At 41.8% G+C, this 25,138-nt stretch overlaps 1 protein-coding gene across 5 annotated transcripts in view; it reads left to right on the forward strand.

Moving 5' to 3' along the window:
• Nucleotides 1-374: 374 nt before the first annotated feature.
• The window catches only part of MMD (monocyte to macrophage differentiation associated), a 73,368-nt gene continuing 48,604 nt past the window's right edge, over nt 375-25,138 (forward strand). For 3 of the 5 annotated variants that reach the window (XR_013444761.1, XM_078065039.1, XM_078065045.1), the window contains exons 1-6: nt 376-594; nt 8,745-8,826; nt 11,997-12,157; nt 15,932-16,006; nt 17,779-17,880; nt 20,194-20,263. Coding sequence is in view for 3 of the 5 variants with exons in the window: in XM_078065039.1 (XP_077921165.1) it covers nt 569-594; nt 8,745-8,826; nt 11,997-12,157; nt 15,932-16,006; nt 17,779-17,880; nt 20,194-20,263 (516 nt within the window). In the remaining 2 variants the exon portion in view is untranslated. Of the gene's footprint in view, nt 595-8,744; nt 8,827-11,996; nt 12,158-15,931; nt 16,007-17,778; nt 17,881-20,193; nt 20,264-25,138 lie in introns of all 5 variants that reach the window. The other 2 variants (XR_013444760.1, XM_036120531.2) reach the window with 2 other exon arrangements.

Consider the following 25,138-nt stretch of genomic DNA (forward strand, 5'->3'; position numbering starts at 1 on the left):
TTTCTCTTCCTCTGGCCTCTGCCTCTTCAGTTTCCACCGTCCAACTCCACCCCTTCTAGGAGTGCTCCGCCCTCCCAGCCCTCCTCCTCTCTCATAGCCCCGCCCCATCCAACACGAGGCTCCGCCCCCTTCTCCCGGGTTCTGCGGCATGAATGGCAGCGTTGCCGCCGCGCCGCTCGGGGTGCTGATTGGCCGCCCATCTCGTGACGCGCTGGCGGCCGCGGGCGCACGCAGGCAGGCGGAGCTGGGAGGGGTGGAGCCGGACCCCGGGGCGGGGCGCGGGCGCCAGTGGGCGGAGGAGCCGGGAGGCGGGAGGCGGGAGGAGCCGGGAGGCGGGAGGCGGGAGGCGCCGGGGCCGTTTAAGCGGCCTCCCTCCCGCCCCCAGCCGCCCGGTCTGGCCCCCGCCCTGTCCCGACCCCCGGCCTGGCCCACTCAACCTTGCCCCGCCGAGCGGTCCGCCGGGTACGCGGGCGGCCTCCGGAGCAGCCCAAGCCGATGAGGGCCGCGCGCCCTGCGGCCGGCGCTGACGAGACGGAGCTCCCGGCCCTCGAGGAGGAGCGGAGGATCAATGCGGTTCAAGAATCGATTCCAGCGGTGAGAGAGGGATGGCGCCCCTGCCCCACCGCCCCTGCCGGCAGCGGGTCCCAGATCCCGCTGTCCGGCGTGGGTCCCGGCTCCTCACCTGGTTCCATCCCCCCCGCGGATCCCGCGCCTTGGCCCGGGACCGGCTCCCGGGGGATTCCCCGCCCTGCGGTCCCTGGGCGATCCCCCTCCTCCGAGGACCGGGATCTCGTGCGTGACCCCGCTTCCCAGACCCCGAACCCCGGGCCTGCCCTGCTTCCAGGGGATCCCATTGCTCACCCGACTTCATCCTACCGACCCCCATCCCAGCAGGGCTCGTGCCTTGCTCTGAGGACAGGAACCCCAGCCCCAGACGCCGACCCCGGTTACTCCAACCCTGGCTTTGGCCTCCACCCGTTATCCCCAGCTTGGGGGGCTCCCGGGGCGCGCGGAACAGGGGCCGAGCAGCTTCTGCGCCCTGCAGCGAGATTTGTCGTAAAAGGGGGTGCTGGGCGTTTTAGTGCTTTGTGTGTGATCGGCCCTAGCAACAGGGAAACTGAGGCATGCTCCGCTGGTTTAGCCTTGCCTGGCCAGGTCCGGGCCTTGCCAGTTCTCTAAGCTTGCTGGTTTAGCGTCCAAGGGCGGTGCTGTGTTGGGCACTGCGAAGGGACAAGTTAGCATTCGGGTGGTGAGAGCTGCTGTTGAGGCGCCTGTGTTAGGAAATGAGGAGGACGAACCGAGGAGGTGCGACCGGAAGGTTGGCCGGCAGCTCATTCACGGGAGAGGGGTGGGAACGCCAGCCTAGGGAGGCACGGTGGCCTTAATCCCCTCTCGGGTCTCTGACATTTAGCAATGGATGGAGGCTGGCCCATGGTTCTGAGAGGAAGCTCTGGGCTTCCCCCCCCCCATTCTTCTTCGTTTAAGTGGGTGAAAGTTCATCTCCCCTGTTTAACTCTCCATCCTTTGTCTGAATCTGTCAGCCATGGCCCCATTCCCAGACCTTCACTAGCAGGCAAGCTTGGTGTGCAGTGATGGGGAATTTGAAAGAAGAAAAGGAATGCATGAAAATCTTCCAAGGAGGTTATTGTTGAGTTTTTAAACATTGCCTTTTATTTCAGAATTTCAAACTGCACTTTTTTTTCCCTTTCCAACCCCCTAAGCCTTACGATGCCCGCTCCCCCGTTATGCTTCTCTCATTCCTCCCCCAGTCCCAAAGGGTAAAGGAGCCAAAAATGCATAGGAAGAGTTGGGGTGGGCCATGCCATTTAGAAGGGTGATGAGTTTGAAGATTTGGATTAACTTATGAATATTGCTTATCACTCAGGGTGTTGAATGCCTGGCACTCGTCTCTTGGTGGGAACATCATATCAGTGCTTCTGAAGGCAAAAAGGAACCATGATGTCTGGCTTTAGAACATGAAGTCAGGAATGAAGGTTGGAGGGGCTTTAAGGGAGAAAGTAACATACATTCAAGTATGACTGGTAAAGCCCTGTGCATGTGATTTGTTTGATTTGGTTTTACTTCTTTGAACATCTGTGCGCTTCCTGTTTTCAGAGAACAGTGGCAATATTCTGTGAAATTACCCTTCCTTGTTTGATTGAATTTGTATTTCTTTCCTATCCTTTGAATTCTCCTCTAGAAAGAAAGAAAAAAAAAAAAAGCCTTTTTTTTTTTTTTTTTGCACAAACATTAGAACAATGTTAAGAGAAGTGGAGAAAAGAAGAAACCCTTCATTTCAGATCCTACCATCTCAGCTGACTGAACTACTTTTGCTGGATGCTAATCTACCCAGTCCTTATTATCAGTGTAGTAATGTGATTTTGTATTCTACTTCATTCATTTAAAGGTGAAAAATAGAGGCATTTCTTTTGGTGTGGCACAGACTTTGTAATTTTCTCAGTGACTACACAGTATCAATGGATATTTAACATTTATTTTCTTGATGGCATCTCCACCTACCCCTGATTTTCTTTGAAGATTGAATGATCACATAATTTCTTGTTTTTCTATTACATACAGAATTGGAAAGCTATTTCTCAGGGTAAATTTGAACTTGGACATAAAGCCTGCAAATACAAATTAACTTAACAAAAAAAGTCCTTTTTGTGTATTGTACAACATAAAATGTTGGGAGTACTATTCATCTTCTCTTCAAGGCGTGTTCCTTATTTATCTTTTGAGCATTCAGAACAGTTATAGGTAGGTAAATTACAGAGAAACCGGAGGGAGGGACATACTCTCTTTGAATGCATGTGCTACTTCTCCTGATAGATTTATCAAGACCCCCTTGAAGAGCATTTGATTGCAGTAAAAACATTTCATTAGGCCATAGTTTGTGGCTATGTCTAAATTACAAGAAATGAACACCTTGCTGGTTTGTTCATAATGGAAGTGTGGTCATTGAGGCTTTGGATAAACTTCCAGAGTTCTGCCATTTCTGCAGAGGAAGGCTGTGAAGAAATTTAGCCCATTGTCCTAAGTGGAGGGCTCTATGCATACATGGCTTCTCAAAAAGTTTAGGATATGAAAAATGCCCCTGGGACACAGAGCATATTTTCTCTTGCTTTATCTTTTCCACATCTGAGTCTCCCCCCACACCCTCCTCTCCCAGAGTCATTTTCTCCTTATCACAGCATCCCTGACTGATCAGAATAATTGCTAACATTTATTGAGTGCTTATTTGTGCCACGCAGTGGCTGGGTATTTGTGTATTACTCATCTCATTCTTAGCTCTAACCCTGGAAGACAAATTTTTATACCCGTTTAATAGATGAGCAAATAGGGTTAGAGAATAAAAGGGAATGTGCCACAGTCACATGGCTAGGAAAGGGTAGACCCGTTTCAATTCAATTTCCTGTTCCTCGACACGGATGGAACTGGAGGGTGTTATGCTGAGCGAAATAAGTCAATCAGAGAAAGACATGTATCATATGCCCTCACTGATATGAGGAATTCTTAATCTCAGGAAACAAACTGAGGGTTGCTGGAGTGTGGGGTGGGTGGGATGGGGTGGCTGGGTGATAGACATTGGGGAGGGTATGTGCTATGGTGGGCGCTGTGAATTGTGCAAGACTGTTGAATCACAGATCTGTACCTCTGAAACAAATAATGCAATATATGTTAAGAAAAAAAAAAAAAGAAGATAGCAGGAGGGGAAGTATGAAGGTGGGCAAATCGGAGGAGAGACGATGGACTCTGAAAAACAAACTGAGGGTTCTAGAGGGGAGGGGGTGGGAGGATGGGTTAGCCTGGTGATGGGTATTAAAGAGGGCACATTCTGCATGGAGCACTGGGTGTTATGCACAAACAATGAATCATGGATCACTACATCAAAAACTAATGATGTAATGTATGGTGATTAACATAACAATAAAAAATTAAAAAAAAATTTCCTGTTCCTCTCCACCACCCATGCTGCCAGTTCACCTTTGTCTGTCTCCCTGCTTACACAATATCATGTGTACAGCGCTGAGGCCGGGGACCCACAGAGCTTCTACTGTATGGTGTCGGTGCATTCTCATTTCTCCAGCCTTGCCACCTAAAATCCAAGGAAAAGGATGCTCCTTGCTTCAGCTCCAGCCCTGTGACCACTGGTTAGCTTCACACTGATTATGTGATAAAGCACCTTATTCACAAGCGTTAGGAAGTCTTCCAGGACTGCCTGTTGCCTTTTTTTTTTAACATGTTCTTAGAGCATTGAATTACAGGCATGGGGGATCTTATATATATGCCTTCCCCCTTATTTGATAATTAAGTTAAATGCCGTCCACCAGTATCACCAGCTCTGGTAATGGACACTTTCCCTGAACACTATGCTCACTCATAAATTGGCTAATAATAAGGTGCTGTGTATAGGGGTTGGCTTATGTTGCTCCATCAAGTGCTGTTGAAAGAGCCCTTGGGAGGTGCCTGGGTGGCTCAGGCGTTAAGTGTCTGCCTTCAGCTCAGGTCATGATCCTAGGGTCCTGGGATCGAGCCCCGCATCGGGCTCCCTGCTTAGCGGGAAGCCTGCTTCTCCCTCTCCCACTCCCCCTGCTTGTGTTCCTTCTCTCGCTGTCTCTCTCTCTGTCAAATAAATAAAAATCTTTAAAAAAAAAAAAAGAAAGAAAGAGCCCTTGGAATAACCATGGTCTTAGCCTTTAAGAATTTTCTTTCATGAGACTCAAGGTTCTTTTGGCCCTAAGATTGCCTATTTCTCTTTGTTACATACAGAACCTGTTGGATCCCGAGGGGAACTGATTGACAACCAGATATCTCTCGGTTAAGATAAAATAGTTAAGCAACAGGCAGAATTTCTATCTTTCTATTCATTCATTCATTCATTCAACACTTACTTATTAAGTTCCAGCAATAAGCTGGGTATTGTGCTTTGGATTGGAAATGAGATGGTGGACAAGAAGGCCTTTGCGGAATTCACATTACAGTAGGGAAAGATGAAATAAAAAAATACACATGTTGAAAAAAACCAGTTTTTACTAATTCTGATAAGGGCTCTGGTAGGGTGGGGAGGGCTGAAATGATATTTTAGGTAGGATGGTCAGGAAAACCTCTGAGGAGGTGATATTTGAGCTGAGCTTGACAGGTGAGGAGAGTTGAACCTCTGGAGAAGAATATTCTAGGCAGAAGTAAACAGCAAACACAAATGCCCGGAGCCAGATGAGACCTTGGTGGTTTGAGGAGCAGAAAGGAGGTGTTGTAGCTGGAGGGTGGAGAGTGAGAGGAAGGTGGCTCCCTGAGGCTGCAGAAGCGGTGGGGCCCAGCTTGTGGGCTACTTTGGGAAGCCAAAGGCAGGTTTTAAGCCAGAGTTGGGGTGTGTGCTGTGATCTGGTTTTCATAGACTATTGTGGCTGCTGAATGAAGAAAAGAGTCTATATGGGGACAATCAGGGAGACCGACTGAGATTTGTATTTGTAGAGACTAGAGATGTCAATGTCTTGATGTGTAAGGTAGGGTCTGTGGAACCGTAGAGAACTAGGCTGATCTGGAATATATTTGGAAGTAGTATTGACAACACTTGTATTTAGAGAATGGGGAAGACATAGGAATCAAGGCAACTTCTGGGATTTGACCTTGGGCCTCAGAGATATGCTGGTGGGTCATAGATTTACTTTCAGAAGGCACAGTGCTTTGGGCTATCTGTTCTTTCTCTCCAGCGTTTTGAAATTTTGTCATGGGGGGTTGGGGTTTAAGAATGCTGGGTAAGGGGCGCCTGGGTGGCTCAGTCGTTAAGCGTCTGCCTTCGGCTCAGGTCATGATTCCAGGTCCTGGGATCAAGCCCCGCATCGGGCTCCCTGCTCCGCGGGAAGCCTGCTTCTCCCTCTCCCACTCCCCCTGCTTGTGTTCCCTCTCTCGCTGTGTCTCTCTCTCTGTCAAATAAATAAATAAAATCTTTAAAAAAAAAAGAATGCTGGGTAAGAGGGAAGCAAGAGAGAGTGTTGAAAGAGAAAGCGAGGAAATGAGTGAACAAACCTGACTAAATAATAGTTTTATTAGGGGTGCCTGGTGGCTCAGTTGGTTAAGCATTAGAGTCTTGATTTTGGCTCAGGTCATGAGATTGAGCCAGCTTCTGGCTCAGCGATGTGCATGGAGCCTGCTTAAGATTCTCTCTCCCTCTGCCCTTCCCCCATCAAAAAAATTAAATAATAGCTTTATTAAAGTGTGTTTCCCATATCCAGGACTAAATTACCTTCCCTCAAACCCTGAGAAACCTGATGGATACTCTCTTCTAGCATTGGATTACCGTTAGGGTTACTCCTTCTTAGGTAGAGGCAGCTTCCATAAATGAGTGCCGTTTTCTGTAACACTTGAGAACCTTTCTCATTCTTTTTGGGAGAAGAGAATAGAATAGGTTCATCGTGTGGAAGTAAATTTGCATTTTACTTCTGCTTTTCCATTTAGGTTTTAGGAATGATTTCTTCAGGAGGCTATGTTGGAGGCTTGATTGCATTGTAAATTTCTCAACAGAACATGTTGTGCAGTGGTTTTCACTGAGCCCCAGACGGTGATGGGCTCCTCTCAGTCTTGCTCTTCCCTTGCCTTATTGTGCAAATCTGGCTCAGGCCGTAAGAGACTACCTTAAGTCACGTAGGTGGGATATTTTTCTCTACAACTTAAGAGTTTATTTTTACTCTCAGTGATTCCAGGTGGGCAGGGACGAAGCTGTCACAAACATGGCCACCCAGCTTCTTTGCTTTTAGGAGAAAATGTGAAAGTCTATCTCTGTTGCTGTGTAATGGCTTGACTATTTTTAGATTGGGCTGCCAGAGATATAAATTGCTATTTTAGTCTTCAGCCTGGTGGTGGGTAGACAAACCCTACTTACTGCACCCTAAACAGAACACTCTCAATTTAATCTACCCTCTACCATCTTGGAGCCTTCCTCTTTACCCTTTAAAATTCCTGATAGGGTATGCTACTTATAAGTCTGTTGTTATGTCTGGGAGTGATGAGGTAGATCCTTGAATTCTTGGGATGCTTTTAAAGGATTCTTCTCAAGAGTGCAGTTATTTTCCTTTTTACTAATAAGAGCTATGTAGCAACACTCTTGTCCCTTAGGAAATTAGTAAAGTTACTTAAAGGATTAGCAGGGGAGAAAAGATTTATTTTATCTATGTGCGAGAATAGCTTGGATAAATTCTGAAGCTGTTAACTGTACGTTTCTCTTGAACAGTTTTCAAACCATCTGGCAAATTCCATTCAATAATATACATTCTGCACACTAGTTAGATAACTAACCCATTGATGGTCCAAGTGAAATATCATCACTGTCCCAAATTCATTCCCCATTGGATTTACCACCTAAACTCTGTGTATTGGGTTGATAGGAACTGCCATTTTCTCTTTATTTATTTGCTCTAAGGATAACAGACCCTTTTAATTCAGGGAGAAAATGCTAGTCTTTTGTTCCTTAGCTGGGCATTGTTTAGGATGGCTTGACCATGTTCTTCAGACCTGGCTCTGCCATTTGGTTCAGCCTGGTACCATTTTTCATCATGGTAATTAATAAGGTGTGACTGGTCAGAACTCGTTAATGGCAGATGACAAAATCTCCCCCTTTTCCCACCATCTTAAAGTAGCTCAAGCAAAAGGATAATTTATAGTGCAAAGCCTGCTGACGTCTTGCACAGGAATGCAGCGGGGCCTCGGAGACCTGAGTGCTGTGGGGGCCCTTTTACCTGTTTCTCTGCATCTGCTTCTTCCAGGCAGCTGCTTTTTTATCTTCCTGGATTTACATCTCCCCTTTTCCAGAGAACAGACTAAACCAGCATCCCTCATGAAACATGGCATGGGTGTGGGTTGGGTTTTGGAGGATCCTCACCTCCCTACCAAAGTGGAAGAATGCTGTTCATATCTTCAGGTCCCATGGTATTCATGGTTTTCACTGTATTGCTATTTCCACAAAGTTGGCCCAAAGGGAAGTATGGAATATGGGTATGTGTCTATATGTATAACCGATTTTGATATTTAGATACATACACACATTTGTATGTATGTATGAATTTTATAGCCAGGGTACCAGGTACTATATATTTGGGTTTGAAAGCAAACTGTTTTAACTCAGGAAGAATCCAGGTAAAAACATACCTCTAGTTTAGGTGGCCTAGAGGCAACCAGGTATCATTTATTTAAGCTGTCTGGTGCTGGAACAGGTAATGCAATATAGGGAAACTAGTTGGACAGGCCTGCTAATTGTGGAATGTAGGGTGGAAAGATCTCCATGTATAAAGCTTTATAAATTTTGAGAGAGAAAATTGAAACCTTGCATTGTATCCCTGGCAGTTACTGGCATTTGTAAAGTTTAGAAAGATTCCCTTGCCTTTTTTCCCTGAGATTTAAGATTTGGTTGTGCCTTTTTTTATTCATATGTATTTTTTTTTTAGCATGGGGGAGTATGAGTTGAAGGGGGTGGATATGATTGATTTCTGTTTGATTTTGGTTGGTAGAGGTTTCTCTTTTGAATAAACTGAAAGAATACTTAATCCTATAAACTAGGGCATTTGCTTTTGGATCATGGCTTTTGGCTCAGTTTACACCTGTTCAGTGGCTTTGGTCTTGTTTCCGTAACTAGGTATTTCCAGCAGCTGCCTCTTCCATTAGAATAGACTAAACAATATTGGCAGCCTTCCCCATTGTTCTTTACATGCTTTGAGCTTGTCTCACGTGATGTCTTTTTGTTTGTCCAGGTTCATGAACCACCGGGCCCCAGCCAATGGCCGCTATAAACCAACCTGTTACGAACATGCTGCTAACTGTTACACACATGCAGTGAGTACGAATTTTCTGCCCTTTGTGTCCTTCCCAGAGGGCTCTGCTGGGAGGAGGGGCTGTTATCTCTAGTACCCTCCGCCCAGTTAGTTGGATATACCTAGCTCTGTGACCTCACCCACCGGGGCATCAGTGTTGGGTCATGATACCAGAAGCTGTGTGAGCACATCAAACCCTTGGAGTGCTCGGCCAGCTCTGTCCATCCTAAACTGACTTTCTCTGACAAGATCTTCTGTAGAAGAATAATAGTTAAGTACCCTAGTTATAGGAAAACCAAAAAGACAACTATTTATGAGGACTGTCACCTCTGCGATGAAGTGAATCACCTTTTCAAGACAGTCAGCTGTGTTCACGTGGCAAGGAGAGTCCACGGTGTTGTTGAAAAAGGTGTTTTTTCTTACCAACTGATCCCTTGAAAAAGGTAGCCACCCTGTCCCCACCTCCACAGCATCCACTGCTTTTCAGAGCAGATGTTATTCCACATTGTTGAAGAAAAAGCTGATTTGATCCCTAAATTCTTAGTGAACTTTTTTCTTCCTTATAAAAGCAAAACATGCTCATTATAAGAAATTTAGAAAATACTGAAGAATATATAAGAAAAACAAAACTACCCAGAAATAAATTAACGCTTTGGTGCATTTCTTCTATTTGCGTGCTGTGTTCATGAATATGTATTTTCATAGTTTTCCTATTAAGGTCGTATTATTGACATTTTCTTGTGTCATTATGAATGTCCCTTTATCTCTGGTTTCATTATTCCCTTTGAAAGTTGCATTTAGTGAGACTTAGGAGGGAAAGGAGGTAGCTGCTACATAGCTGAAGATAAGAAAAAGAGAAGGAGGCCAACTTAATCCTTTCATGAAGAGTGTTTAGCACAGGCTAATGTAATTATTTTAGACAGTACAAAACAGTGTTAGTACATATGTCATCATAATAAAATTTGTTTGAATTCTAGTTGTGCCTTTTCATGTCTTTAATCCTCTTCCCCAAAGAATAGTTAGTGTTTTCTATAAAGAAACAATGATGCCAAATAAACCCAAATAAACTGGTTTCTAGTAGAATCCTTTATAATCTAATAGAACAATGCCATTTGGTCAGTCCTTAGCATAAATCAAACTTTATGAAGCATCTCTTTTATGTATTGTAATGGTGGACCTCAGATAATACTTATTAATACTGAAATATCATCCTAATTTATCACTGGATGTCCTTTTGTCTTGGGTGCTAAAAAGACTTTTATTTAAATAATTAATATGCTGGAATCTTGCTAAAGGGAAAAATTAGTACCTGACGTGCCTGCCCTGGATTACGTAAAAGAGCTTCAGTAATGAAATTTGGAGTAACCTCTCTAGTGGACAGTCTCCCTGGACCCATGGCTTAGATTCTGGGGACAGGAAGGATTTAGTGGAATTCTTTAGACTTGAGCTGACCCCTGTCTTTGCCTTAGTGACACACTTATGTGGAGTGAGCTTTGACCAGAGGGTCAAAATGTTTAGAGTACCAACTTGGACTAAAGAATGCATGGCCTAATTTGATTGTCTTCGATACCTATCAGAATTTCCATCTTTTATTCTGGAGCAAATATTTGATGAATTTAACAGCTAAAAGTAAAATTATTTCCAAAGATAATTGTACAGGCCCATAAGAAAAAGTTTTGTGTTTGTATGTGTATATTTAAGTCTAGGGCAGGATTAGGATATAAGGAATATAAAAGTTTGAATAATTATTTGACTTCTTCCTTCACTCATTGCTCCAATATACATCCATTATTTTTTCTATTTACCAACTACAAAACACTCATGAAAGTTACAGGTCCAGTGTCATGATAGTTTCCGTGCCACTGACCAATGAAAGTAATCAATGAAGTGTTCATTACTTAGCATTATATTGAGCACTTAAATATAATAGTTTGGCTATTGAGATGCACAGCTCACCTTTAGGAATATTATTTGCTGGAGATGGACTTGAGTGATCCCTTAATCTCTTCTCGGTATGTCATAAGTTAAGGAATACTTGTAAAAAACAAAGTTAAGGGAGAAACTGACGAAACCTCTGTGTTAATTTTTTAGAACAGAAAATGTCATCTTACTATATTCCCTGATTTTTGACTTTCAGAGAGCAGTAAAGTTTCTAAAACAGACAAAACAAAACAAAAACACTTCGAAGCATCGTCATCATTTCATTAAAGAGAGGATACTTTAACATGAGAAAGTAGAAAGGACATAATCTCAAAATAATTAAGTTCTGTCTTACGAAAAACTTATTTTATTGTCATTAATTTTCTCATATCGTCTGGGCCAATGAAGACTTCAGCATTTGAAAATTCAATGCTGATCTTATCTAGAGATATTATATTTTATTGCAAGAGGGCAAAAGTAGGTATCGGGGAAAAAAGATAAGATTGCTAAAGTTTGCATTCTTTACCAGGTGTGCTTATTCTAATATCTAATAAAGTACTTTATTTTTCCTGAGGATGTTTATTATTATAAAATGTTTACTACTCTTCAATTTTACTGTGAACCAAAAACGTCTCTAAAAAGGTGACGTCTTCAAAAAAAAGTTTGGTAGTGGTACTCATATTCATACGACGGACATTGAAATTTGTGTCCATGTCAAGTATAAACTATGGTACAGAAAGCAAAATTCTCTGTAAGATTATGGTCTCTTAAAATTACTTGAGTAGGTGAGAATGGATTACCCTTGCTTACTTGAAAGGTGCTATTAAAAATAAATAACCCAAAAATGCTTTCACTTGGCACTAGCTCCCAAATTGGTGGAATGTATGGATCCATACTAACAATCAGAACATGGCTTGTACAGTTGATTTTTGCATATGTGGTGTATATTTTAAGTACCCACTTTAAATCACATTAGAGCAGAGGATGAAATACATTCTTATGTAATGAAATTAGGATAAAAGACATCCGCTTTGCCACAGTTGGGTCATGTTGCATCCATTACCACTTACTCGGGTACCCAGGGGTGGGCGCGCGTCCCGGGCCCTGAACGGCACTCACTGTCACCCGTGCTGTCGCCGACCGCCGCATCCACTAGAGGCAAATGTTTAAAATGATCTTTCTAAAACTGTCCCTGGGAAACCTGTGTATTTTGAACAGAGGTCTCAGTTTCGCCAAACCCAGGGTATTTACTGTTCTTTGCCTTTCCCTCAGTTCCTCATCGTTCCGGCCATCGTGGGCAGTGCCCTCCTGCATCGGCTATCGGACGACTGCTGGGAAAAGATCACCGCGTGGATTTACGGGATGGGCCTCTGCGCCCTCTTCATCGTTTCCACAGTATTTCACATTGTGTCGTGGAAGAAGAGCCACTTAAGGTACCGTGGATGGCACGCTAGTTCACCAGATCAGAGTAGCAGACTCAGGGTAGCCTCCCCTACTGGCATGTTTCAGTCAGGTTGAAGCTACAGAGTAGATAGACATTTTCTTGCCTCATAGACTATAATGCTATGCCATTATTCAGGAAATTTCCAATGGATTGGACAGACTTAGAGGACCCCCATATGTATCTAAGAAAGCAGGCCTTTCTCAGAAGCCACCAACAAAACCACACTGCTTCCCCATGACTTATACATCATAAAATCCCGAGACCTGTCCTTTAATGTTGTCAAGCGTAGCACACGTAAGAGCGTGGCGGCTGTGGGGAAGGGACAGAGTACGCTGAACTTGGAGTCAGCCCGGCCCTGCCACTCAGCATTATGTAAGTCACCTGACCCCATGGAGCCTCAGTTTCTTCATCACTAAAACGGGAATAATAATGCCTGACTCCCAGGGTACTGTGATAGGTGGATGAGATAATGCCTGCCAAAATGATTTGAAAATTATAAATGACCAGGACTTTGTCATGTAAGCAGGTTTGCTACAGTTTGGGTTTACTGTTTTGCAAAGTTCAGCTTTCAGAATTAGGACCTGTGTATCTATTCAAACAATTCACATATTAGCTGTCAGGTACTTTCCAACCCAAAGCAGGCCCGCTAGCCTCCCAATAAGGACATAAAAGCATTCCTCCTTTGAGTGAAAGATTAATTTGGGGGCATACAAAGGGAGAAGCACACCATTTAGTTGCTCATGGAATACATTCTGTACAACCCAAAAGCACAAAATTTCTTTTCGTAAAAGGAGGATTCAGAGCAGACTTAGAGTGTTTTAAAATAATAGAATAGCTTTTGAGTTTACAGAATGCCCAAAAAAATCTCAAACAATTCAAACAATCTAATATTAAAAAGATGTGTTATTTAAGAACAGGGTTTGGGATTCATGAGAAGATTACTGGTCTCCTTATAAGTGGAATCATAGTTTTAGAGCAGAAAGGATCCTTAGGAGTCATCTAATTCAAACCCCTTGATTTTCACCTGGGGAAACTGAAGCTCAGATCAGTGAGACTAGCAGAGTCTGATCATTCTAAGACCTCTAACTCCCAGTCCTAGGGGTTTTTCATCCACACCCTTCTCAATACTGCTTATAGTTCCCAGCCTGCTACCTGTGCCTAGAAAGTGACTGTTCCTTGGGCCTAAAATAAAACCACAGCATTGGATCATGAGGGCTTGCTGGGGCATATTCACAAGAGAGCCTCAAAAGTACCTGTCTCCCCAGCACACACTGTCACAGAGACCAGAGGCCAGAGTACTTCATTATCTTCCTGGCACAATCCAACGCTTGTGGTTGCCTCGGCTGACTTGGCTTTGATGTCTAGATTTCTGAATCAATAAAGAGTTGTAGATGAGTCCTTCGGTATTGAGGGCCTCCCTCCCAGGGGCTGAAGAAGGTGTAATAGAAACAGGCTCTCTTGAACTTTGAAATAGCACTGCTAGAATCAAGCCACATGTGGATTTTTGCTCTGGATTAATTTTTTTTTTTAATATATATATATATTTTTTTAAGATTTTATTTATTTATCAGAGAGAAAGAGAGACAGAGGCAGGCAGAGGGAGAAGCAGGCTCCTTGCTGAGCAAGGAGCCCGATGTGGGACTCGATCCCAGGACCCTGGGATCATGACCTGAGCCAAAGGCAGACCCTTAACCGACTGAGCCACCCAGGCGTCCCTGGATTAATTTTTTTTAATATCCAAATATAGCCTTATTTAGAAGCAAGGAAATGAGCATTTATTGAGTGCCTACTGTGTGCTAGATGCTGTGCTAATGAACACATGCTCTACGTGATCTCATTGAATGCTCACACATACTGTATGATAGAAATGTTGTCATTTCTATTTCCCCTGTGAGGAAAGTGAGGGTCAGAGAAGCCGGGGTGGATCTTGAATAAAATTATAGGTCTGACTTTACCTGCTGTAACAAGTGCATAGCAGTCTAGAAAGCTGAATTAGAAAGGCTCCAGACCTGGCTAGAATTACAATCACCCAAAGAGTTAAAAAAAAAAATAAAAGATTCTCCTCTTCCCTCCACCCTGTACCCCATGTTCTAGCCATTTTAAAAATTACAATCTTCTGGATTAGAGTTTATGGCTATATTTTATAAGCTTCCCAGGTGATTGTGATATGCAGTCAAGTTTGAGAAGCATTAATCTAGTGTTTGCTTTTTTATTTTATTTTTAAAGATTTTATTTATTTATCTGAGAGAGAGAGAATGAGAGACAGCACTAGAGGGAAGGGGATCAGAAGGAGAAGCAGACCCCCCGCTGAGCAGGGAGCCCGATGTGGGACTCGATCCCAGGACTCCAGGATCATGACCTGAGCTGAAGGCAGTCGCTTAACCAACTGAGCCACCCAGGCGCCCTGTTTGCTTTTTTAGACCTGTGACCTAAATTATTTTCACATCACTAACATATAACTAACAATAACTGTCACGAAAACATCCTTAGCTTGCTTTGGTTGACACTGTGTATGTGGTGAGGCAAAATCTAACACTAGCCCTAAACCAAACCGCAGCTATCACCCTTGAATGCTGAAAATGGATTCAAGACCTTGCAATGCATTCATACTTTTAAATCACCTCAGTAAAGGGCAGATTCTGTCTAATCCGTTGGGTGACTAGACCTCAGTGAGCCAGATCTTTGTACACCTCCTGAATTTTCAGTTTTGGAAGGAGGAACCCACTTAGAAATCCAGGTGGCTACCTGCTTGCAGCAAATGCGTTTTTTTTTTTTTGGTTTTGGTTATTGCTGTTCCTAAATTAGTTTCTGAATTTCCTTTATTATAACTTATTGTATACACTAAGATATTTGAAGTGAGAGCTTCTCTGAAGACATTCTAGAAAGATGAAGAACTACTTCCTGCTCTGCATAGTGATAGGGGTTGAGGGGTGGTCTGCCCTCAAGGAATTTCATTTTTCTATTACATAGGATCTAAAAGAAATGGAAAACATCAGCCAGACAGATTTTGTTTATTTTAACCAAAATAAATTCAGAGCTCCTGATTACTGTGGGGTTCTGCCCCTGTATCTCATACAGGGTGACTATCGTATGTGCAAGCTTAAAAACAATGTAAAGCTTTTACATGTGGCTTTGTATTATTAAAAATGGCTGTGTAAAGATTAATGGATAAAGAAGATGTGGTTTGTATATACAATGGAATATTACTCAGTCATCAGAAAAGATGAATACCTACCATTTACATTGACATGGATGGAACTGGAGGGGATTATGCTAAGTGAAATAAGTCAAGCAGAGAAAGACACTTATCATATGGTTTCACTCAAACGTGGAACATAAAGAATAGCACAGAGGACCACAGGGGAAGGGAGGGAAAACTGAACGGGAAGAAATCAGAGAGGGAGACAAACCATGAGACACTCTGGACTCCAGGAAACAAACTGAGGGTTATAGAAGGAAGAGGGGTGGGGAGAAGGGGTAGCCGGGGGATGGGTATTAAGGGGGGCACGTGATGTGATGAGCACTGGCTGTTATATGCAACTAATGAATCATTGAACATTATATAAAAAATTAATGATGTACTATATGTTGGCTAATTGAATTTAAATAAAAAAAAATAGGTGTGTGACTTTGAAAGCCAAGTTATAACTTCCACAAGAAACTAGAACAGGAGTGGAAATTACAACATGGTGGAGTGATAACCCATGCTGCCAGTCTGAAACTTTTCTAAAGACTTTGCCTAACATGTTTTTCCCCCCACTAGGACAGTGGAGCATTGTTTTCACATGTGTGATAGAATGGTTATTTATTTCTTCATTGCTGCTTCTTACGCTCCATGGTAAGATACTGCCTTTCTATTTTTGAAGGTAGTGTGTTTTGGGATAGAATTTCTGTCCTCCTTCCTTCCCTTCCTCCTTTCCCTGCCCCATGCATATACCCCACCCCCCTCCCTCCAACACATGCATACATGTTTGTTTGTTTTTTTACTTGGGCCAGACTGCAGATTTTAAGGGAAGAATGTCACTGCTGTTCAGAATATATATCTGGCATTGGATTGTTGAAGAGGAAGTGCCAGGAACTTGTGTGTAGGTAGCACCCTCATTTTGAAATATGTCACCTTTGCCTTCCATGTTCTTTCTATATACTGCGGCTGTTCAGAATACTTGGACGTCTGACATTTAAGTGGAAATGCTGTAAATATGTGTGAGGAAAACAGGCTCACTTGGGAAATTTATCCTATTTGTCTACAATTCACCCCACAGCACAGTAGCTACTATATATGGAGTGCACTTCTCATTTCTTTAGCTGTACAAGTAAGAGAACTAATTAGTTAGCTATTTAAAACACCTAGTATTCTGGCTCAGTGGGTGGAGCCTGCAACTCTTGATCTCGGGCGGGGGGGGGGGACGCGGAGGAGGGGGTCGTGAATTTGAGCCCCATGTTGGGTGTAGAGATTACTTAAAAAAAAATGAAATACTAAAAAAAATAAAATACCTAGTATTCTATTCAATTTTTGCTCTTTCTGCCCTTTGGGTATAGGTCAGATAGAATCTTTTGTTGCCTGGAAACCTATGATTAAAGGAACATTAGATTCCCTCTATCAAGACATGGTCCAGTTTTAAACACTCAGAAATTCATTTTGTGAATTTCAACTGCAGTAGTCACTAGAAACAGCAGGCCTCTACTTTCTAACTTATGCAGCATCAGTCATTAAAAAGAAACCTAATTATCTGTTGGAGTAAAAAAGTGTCTTCTCTCCCTAATACTTGTCACTAAATTATAGCTCTGCATCATATTGGAGCAGGAACACTTACAGACTTTTGGGAAGTATTCCCTGACTTAAAATAAGGAAATAAAATTTTTAAAAGCTGAGGGATCAAATATTACAGTAAGCAACCCGTTCACATGTTGTTTTCAATAGGTAGGTGGTGCCTTTTCTGTTTGGAAATAATAATTTTGTAGTCATAGCCAATCAGAATAACATTTGGGTTTTTTTTATCATAGCTATTCTTAATATGAAATGAGTACAAATGAATTTGCAGCATCTTAAAATTCAAGCTTTACAAGAGCCCACAGTTAAATTCTGACAAAATGTCTTTCATAACATATGTTGAGCTAACTCTTCTCATGTTCTCCCTTGGCAGAGATATTGGGAATGGAGATACTTGGTCTATGTATTAGGTATCTGCTGTGGGTATGGGATCCTGGTTGAGGATTCTGTTCAGGGTACTCATTAAGCTTTGTAAGCAATCTGCTCCCAAATATATTATCAGAATTAAGCTGATTTGACAGCAGTCTGCCTAATAAGGAAAGTCGGGCATCACAGGTGTGGTGGGACTCACTTCTGCATATCTCCTTTTAGCTAGTTCTATTTTTAAACCACGTTGGAACTAATTCTAAGTCTTAAAGGTCAACTAACAATTTTATCTTTGAATTATTAATTTTACCTAAATTGCCTGAATACCTCCATGGCATGTTGAATGCCTTTTCATCCTGGTTTTATGCTAGCACTTGCTTGCCCAGTTTTCAAGCCTAGAGGAAAACACAGGTCCTGTGAATTCCCTTCATTTATCACTTCTGTTCTTTTTTGTCATGTTTACATTTTTTTAGGTTAAATCTCCGTGAACTTGGACCCCTGGCATCTCATATGCGTTGGTTTATCTGGCTCATGGCAGCTGGAGGAACCATTTATGTATTTCTCTACCATGAAAAGTAAGAGAAAATAATTTACATTTGATAGTTTTAAAATTAACTACCTAAATTTTGTTGATGTTACGACACAGTTTGCTTTATATTTACACTTCAGAATAGTAGAAATACATAAATAGAATATATATTGCTTTTAACAAATCTTTGAAGCCATTTGGTGTTCATTATTGGTAGACAGATTGCTGTGGGAAGAACTAAATGGCACATGTGTGATAGGATGCATTTGAGGGACAGACCGACTGCCATTTTAGTCAGTCAGATATCACTTCACATCCTCAGGCGACTGGCCTTATCAGCAAACTAGCCTTTTCCTCTGTGATCCATACTTATCACATGAGAATAAAAACTGCTTTTTGAGCTTTCAATGAAGATTGAAGATAATAGATAAGCACCGGAACAACACTTAACCTAGATAGGAACCCAGAAGATGTTCCAAACTAGGATTCCCTGAGAAAGGGGATATTTGGAAGAGCATCTGAACTCTTTTTTTTTTTTTAAAGATTTTATTTATTTATTTGACAGAGAGATAGAGAGAGAGAGAACAAGTAGGCAGAGAGGCAGGCAGAGGGAGAGGGAGAAGCAGGCTTCCTGCGGAGCAGGGAGCCCGATGTGGGGCTCAATCCCAGGACCCCAGGATCATGACCTGAGCCGAAGGCAGCCGCTTAACCAACTGAGCCACCCAGGCGCCCCAGAGCATCTGAACTCTTAATATCCTAACCATGGGGCACATTTTTTAACCCGTTATTTATAGTCCATAGTCATAAGTATTAAGCAATATAAAAAGGAAAGCTTATTGAAATTGAGCATCACGGCTCTAGAGGAGACCTTCAAAGTCATCTATTCCAGCTTCATGCTTAAAAAAATGAGACCATTTAGGATGTGCATCAAATTAGTGATTCATCTAGAATTAGGACCCAAGAGTCCTAGTTCTTACCCCATGGCTCTTTTCATTATTTCACATGCCTGAATTTGAGAAACTCACAAGCATGAAATCATTGTCCTTGAGTACAGTTTATTAGCTTATCTATTCTCATTGGCAGAATGGCTCTAAGAATTGAACATAATTTGTGTTTATCACAAAGTATTGTTTCCTCTTTTCAGAAGAAAATGGCAGTTTTCACTAACTTATGACTTTGAAATTCACTTAAGTTGCATTCTTGACCACAATTAGCTATTCTGAGTGGTGTTACATAGTATATATATAAATCCGAGGGAACAGTTTGCTTCTTGGGCTCAAACCCCTAACTTATATCCTTGGATAAAATAGAAAGTAAAGTAAAATAGCTATCTTTTCTCCTATTCCAGGCCTCCTTTTACACCAAACCCACAAACCCATTCTTCCCCAGTTCCCTGATAAGATTACTTCATAGTGGACTCTGAGTATAAAACATGGAGAGTGAGATGTGAATGGCCCCTGGCCATTTGGTTGGGCAGTATTAGGGAGGGCCTAAATCATGCCAGGTACTATGCTAGGCCTTGCAGATATGAACATAAATGAAACTTGGCCCCTGCCTCCAAGGAACTTAGAGCCCACTTTGATTAGGCAGAAATGTGAGCTGAATCTTAGTACAGTGTATTTCTTAGCATTTTCAGACATTCTATAGCCTAATGCGATGAGCCTTTCAAGTTGGAGTTTGTGCAGATGCAAAATAAAGAGACAAACAAAACTACATGCCCTTCATTCCTTAGGGCTAACATCCCTTTGCCACTGATAAACCCGGCCCCACGCAGCATCCCTGTCTGTCTTCATAATTTCAGTTTTTTTTTTTATCAAAGATTTTATTTATTTATTTGAGAGAGAGAGAATGAGAGAGAGCACATGAGAAGGGTTAGGGTCAGAGGGAGAAGCAGACTCCCTGCCGAGCAGGGAGCCCGATGCTGGACTCGATCCAGGGACTCCAGGATCATGACCTGAGCCGAAGGCAGTGGCTTAACCAACTGAGCCACCCAGGCGCCCCCATAATTTCAGTTTCTTATAGCTGTGGATTGGAGTGGTGAGGAGGGCAAACACTCTGGAATTGGGAGGAGGAAAATGCATGGTGGATTGGATGCAGTAATAACACTTTTGGTAGCAAACATTTTCCAAGTCGCATGTGGTGTTTGATGCCATTTCAATCCTGTAAGAAATGCTAGTTCATTGTGACCCAACTATAGTATTTTAATTAGAGGCCTAGTGGTCTCCTGGGAAAATATATTCATTGGAATAGTTTAAGAGTTTGCATTTCTTTTTCAAAAAAAAAGGTGGGGGGAGCTGGAATGGAAATTGTCATAAGTATTGTAGGAATAGATACAATTAACTGCCTTTCTATCCTGCAGGTATAAGGTGGTTGAGCTCTTTTTCTATCTCACAATGGGGTTTTCTCCAGCTTTGGTGGTGACATCAATGGTAAGAAATGGCTTCATAATTTTAACTATTTCACCTTATTTCCTTTTGAATTGCTGGGACTCTTCATTGGTCCATAGATATGATATGTAGCTTTTCTTTCTGAAGTTATGACATCTCCATTAACTCCAAAGAAAAAGTATATAAATAACAAAGTGCCTGCAATCGTTACTAGCTCCTGGTTGTAGTTTGGAGAAGTTATATACTAAGTGTATTTCTTTCCATATGATAATCTTCTCTATGTGTTGCTTTTGGATAGCCATTCTGTTCACCCCACCCCTACCCCACCCTTCTCCCAAAGAGGCATGAGGTCACCTGCAGATAAGTATTTTTGCCTGAATTGTTTAGTGTCTTAACTATAAATCCATGGAGGAGGGTAAATTTTTTTTGATGTCTTACAATGAAAAAAAAAAAACCCTATAAATTATTGACTTCTTAAATCTTAAAAATTAGAAGGACCACAAGAGGTCAGTTGTGTCAACATTTTATTTAGTATTTCCCAAAAGTCTTCACTCTTACTTTTCTTTCACTTGCTTTTAAGTCATATATATTATTTCTCTTTCTCAGGAAAGTGCTTTTTTTTTTTTTTTTACTTTGCTTGAAAATTTCTTTTGAGGACTTTCATGGGTGGAAGTAACATTACCTATAGTAGGCAGTCAGTGTGTATGTTTTGAACTGCCTTTCAAATTGAATTGCTGTTGAGAAATCTGTGTGTATCTATCAGTGAATTTGAAAGAAAAGCATATCACTATAGCCTTGTGATCCACCCAACTGGTTACTTTGTCCCATTAGCGTATGTAGGGCCATTAGCTCCAATGTCTTAGCTCTGCATTTTTTTGGCATTAGCCACTATATTAATTAAGGAACTCATAATGTGTCTAGTTTGAATTCTTTTCTCAGTCTACAAAGGTCAGAAGAATTGTACTTATAATTTCACTCCTGTGCCTATGAGCTAAGAATGTATATAGACCCTACCTGGTCACAAAAATACCTGTAAAATGTTTAAAAGTTATAGGTTTGCTTGTTTTTTTCAGAGGCTAGGTCTTATGAGAATGTGTCAAAATATGTTTCTTTAAGGTAAGAGCTTTATGATAGCTTTAATAATTACCTAGCACCAAAAATAAATTATAGTTTAGTTGGTAAAGGCAACAGGGAAGAATGAAGGGAAGGCGGTGAATGATGGAAACAAGAAAATCTGCCGTGAAGGCCGTATAGTTAGAGGGCAATTCAGGACACCCAAAGCAACATAAGCAAGGTTTGTGTGTGTAGGTTACTAATCATTACAGTAGAACATCAAATAAATTCCCTTGGAGTATCAAAAGAGCAGGTTTATCCAGTGTTTTTACTAGCCTAAATCTTGGCATTTTCACAAGTCATACAATAGTCGGTGACTAACGTTTATGATAGTCAAAACAGGATGATCCTCACATCCTCCCCCCCCCCGTAGAACTTAGCACCAAGCAGGAACCTACAATTCATTTTAAATAAGAAACTATCATAAAGTTTTATAATGTCTTCGATTGGGAAAAACATAGGCTGCTATGGGAGCACATGACCCAAGCACAAAGGAAATGTTCAAGCTGATTCATAAAGACAGAAAAGAGCCTAGGGATAGGAGGGATGATGCAAGCTGTATAGGAAAGAATATAGCATGAAGGAAGGCCTGGAGAGGGGGAAAGCACTAGCACCTTTGAAGAATTGAAAATAGTTCATTGTTTGGAACATGAATGTGTGTACCTGTTTGAGTATGCCTCTATGCTTGAGGTGGGTAATTACGCAGATAGCATAGTCTTGTAATAAAGCTGGAGAGCTAGACAGAGACCAGATCAAAAAGAACCTCATAAGCCATCTGAACTAACAGTGTGACTTGGACACTCAAAGCTTTGATTCTGGTTGGGATATTGGGCTATCAGAGACTTATTCTTCTGCCATAAAGAATGATAAAAAACTGGCAAAGTATTGGAAACAACTGTTTCTTGGCATTGGACCACAGACACAGGACTGTGTCCCTTGAGGGAATAGAAACCAAAAGATGAGCTTCAAATTTGCCCCAGTTTTCTCGCTGGGGACGCTTTCCAAACTGCGACAAAATAAAGTGGAGCCAGAGAGCAGCAGTCAGGGTGGAGGAAACAGAAATCAGTATTTTAGCTACTGAGCCTGCTGCAGTTTTGGGGGAGGATTCTGGAGAAGAGGGAGCTTCACAGAGAAGTGTCTCCAGAAATCTACAAAGGGGTTTCCCTGAGTCCTTGCCCAAATACCACACTGCATCTGTGCAGGGCAAGTCTCTGCATGCCCTGGCCAAGAGTGGCTGTGGGACAGCTGTGGGATAATGGAAAGTCCAGAGGTGCCTGGTGCTGGAAGATATCAGAGGCCAACCAGCCACAGTGGAGACACCATGCTGAGCAACTCAGGTGTTCAACTGAACCTAGCAAGTCGACCTCCACACTTAGGAGAACTACTCCAGCTCTCGAGTGAGGACTACCCTGGAACTGCCATAACAAAGCCCAGAAACAAACCGGGAAAGGATAAAATTGATCCTCTGTACATAAACTGCCTACCAGAACAAAACTCAACATTATTGAAAGGAAGACAACAAAATCTATACTCTCACAGCTTGGCATCCATTTATCCAAACAAATATTACTAGATAAGCAAGAAGCAAGAAAATGTGACACTACACACCTAAGGAAACACAAGTCAATAGGAACAGATCCAAAGATGACAGAGATGTTGAAATTAGCATACAAGGCCTTTAAAACGTAATGAGTAAACAAATGCAGAATCTCAGAAAAGAAATGGAACTACAAAAAAGGAACTGAGTGGAAATTCTAGACCTGAAAACAGTATGATAACAAAAATTTTTTGAAGGGGTTAACAACAGATTGGGTACTACAGAAGAAAAGATCAATGAACTTGAAAATGCGTAGACATGCTACAGAGAGGGAGAAAATACTTGCCTTCTCTGTATGTATCTGACAAAGGACATGTATATGGACTATATAAAATACTTCAAATGAGTAATAAAGAGTCAATCCTATAAAAATGGGTAAAACACTTGAACAGACACTTCACAAAGAAAGGTACACACATATCCAATAGGCCCTTGAAAGAGCCCTCAACATCATTAGTCATCAGGAAATGAAAATTAAAACCTCAATGTGCTACCAGAATATACCCTGGAGAATTATTAAAATTAAGACGGACAACACCAAATTCTGGCAAAGATGTGAAATAACTGGAACCCCAACTCATTCTTGGGGGTAGATAATATGGCAGAACTATTTTGGAAAATTATTTAGCCATTTATTATAAAATTAAACATAAATTTATGACTCAACAGGTACTACCCAACAGAAATGAAAACATATCTACAAAAAGACCTCCATAAGCCCCAGATGGAAAGAACTGATAAATTATATTAAATAAATCAAGGGAATGCTAAGTAACAAAAAGGAATGATTGATATAGCTAAGACATGTAGGGATCTCAGAAGTATTATATTGAGCAAAAAAAGAAGCCAGGGGCGCCTGGGTGGCTCAGATGGTTAAGCGTCTGCCTTCAGCTCAGGTTGTGATACCAGGTTCCTGGGATTGAGTCCCACATCAGGCTCCCTACTCAGTGGGGAGTCTGCTTCCCCCCTCTCCCTCTGCCTCTCCCCCTGCTTGTGCATTCTCTCCCTCTCTCTCTCTCAAATGAATAAAATCTTTAAAAAAAAAAAAAAACCAGATACAAAAATAGACATACAGTATAATTCCATTTATGTGAAGTTCTAAAGCAGACTTAGTGTGTGGTAATAGCAGCAGTAAGAACAATGGTTGCTTTGATGGAAGAGATTGTCCAGGATTGGGAGGGGGTGTTGGGGTAGTGGTCTCTCTTGATTGGGGTATGGGTTAGATAGATGTATGCATTTATCAAGACCCATGGTGTTCACTTAATATTTATGCATTACACTCTGTAAAGTAATCATCAATTAAAAAAATGACCCATTTCCCCTCTTCCCTCCCCCTCCCCCAAAGAAGAATGTAAGTTCAGGAACCAGACCGCCTTGGTTCAAATCCTGATTCTGACACTTAAACACTACGTGGCCTTGAGCAAATTATGTAATCTCTCTGTTCAGTGTTCTCATCTATAAAGTTGGGATACTAACAGTACCTAATTTAGGGTTGTGAAGATTAAGTGAGTAAACGTATGGGTACACTTCGAACAGTGCCTGGGATAGAATAAAAGCGTAATGACACAGGTAATGAAGAAAACAGGTTTTGTTTTAGGATTAACTATAGTCTGGTTCCCCGAAAGTTGATAAGTTAAAAGTGGTGTCTTGAGGAACTATCTGTTACCAGAATGTATATCAGAACCAACCTCTATACGTGGCTTGGTCTCTTGCTTATTGTTTTAGTGGAAAGAAAAAAAGAGTGGTATCTTTTGGGCAGTGACCAGCTCTATGGCTTTGTTCAGGTTACTTCATTCCTCTGGTTCTACTCTCTTCATCTCTAAGATAAGGAAGTTGTATTACGTTAGATGAGTGACTTTTTACCATTTGGGAATTATATGCCCCTTTGAGAATCTGATGAAGACCTTCTAGAAAAATGTCCCTAATGCACATACACAGAGAATTTTGTATAATAATAGATACCAGTTGTTTTGTAACCTTAAAGTAATAATAAATGTGTGGTATTTGGGGGTTTTTTGTTTGTTTTTGATAAAAGTCAGTCTGGCTGACTTTACATCTTACAAAGGTTAATAAGAAACCTGTTATCAGTTGATCTGGGTTGGCTCCTTCCCCGTCTTTTGATCTTACAAAAACCGTGGGGACTTATGTGAACTTTGAAGAAAGGACTAATCCCCACCTGTGGCCCTAGATCCTCACGCCTGGTTCTT

Source organism: Halichoerus grypus, chromosome 2, assembly GCF_964656455.1.
Source record: "Halichoerus grypus chromosome 2, mHalGry1.hap1.1, whole genome shotgun sequence".
NCBI classification, from domain to species: Eukaryota; Metazoa; Chordata; class Mammalia; order Carnivora; family Phocidae; genus Halichoerus; species Halichoerus grypus.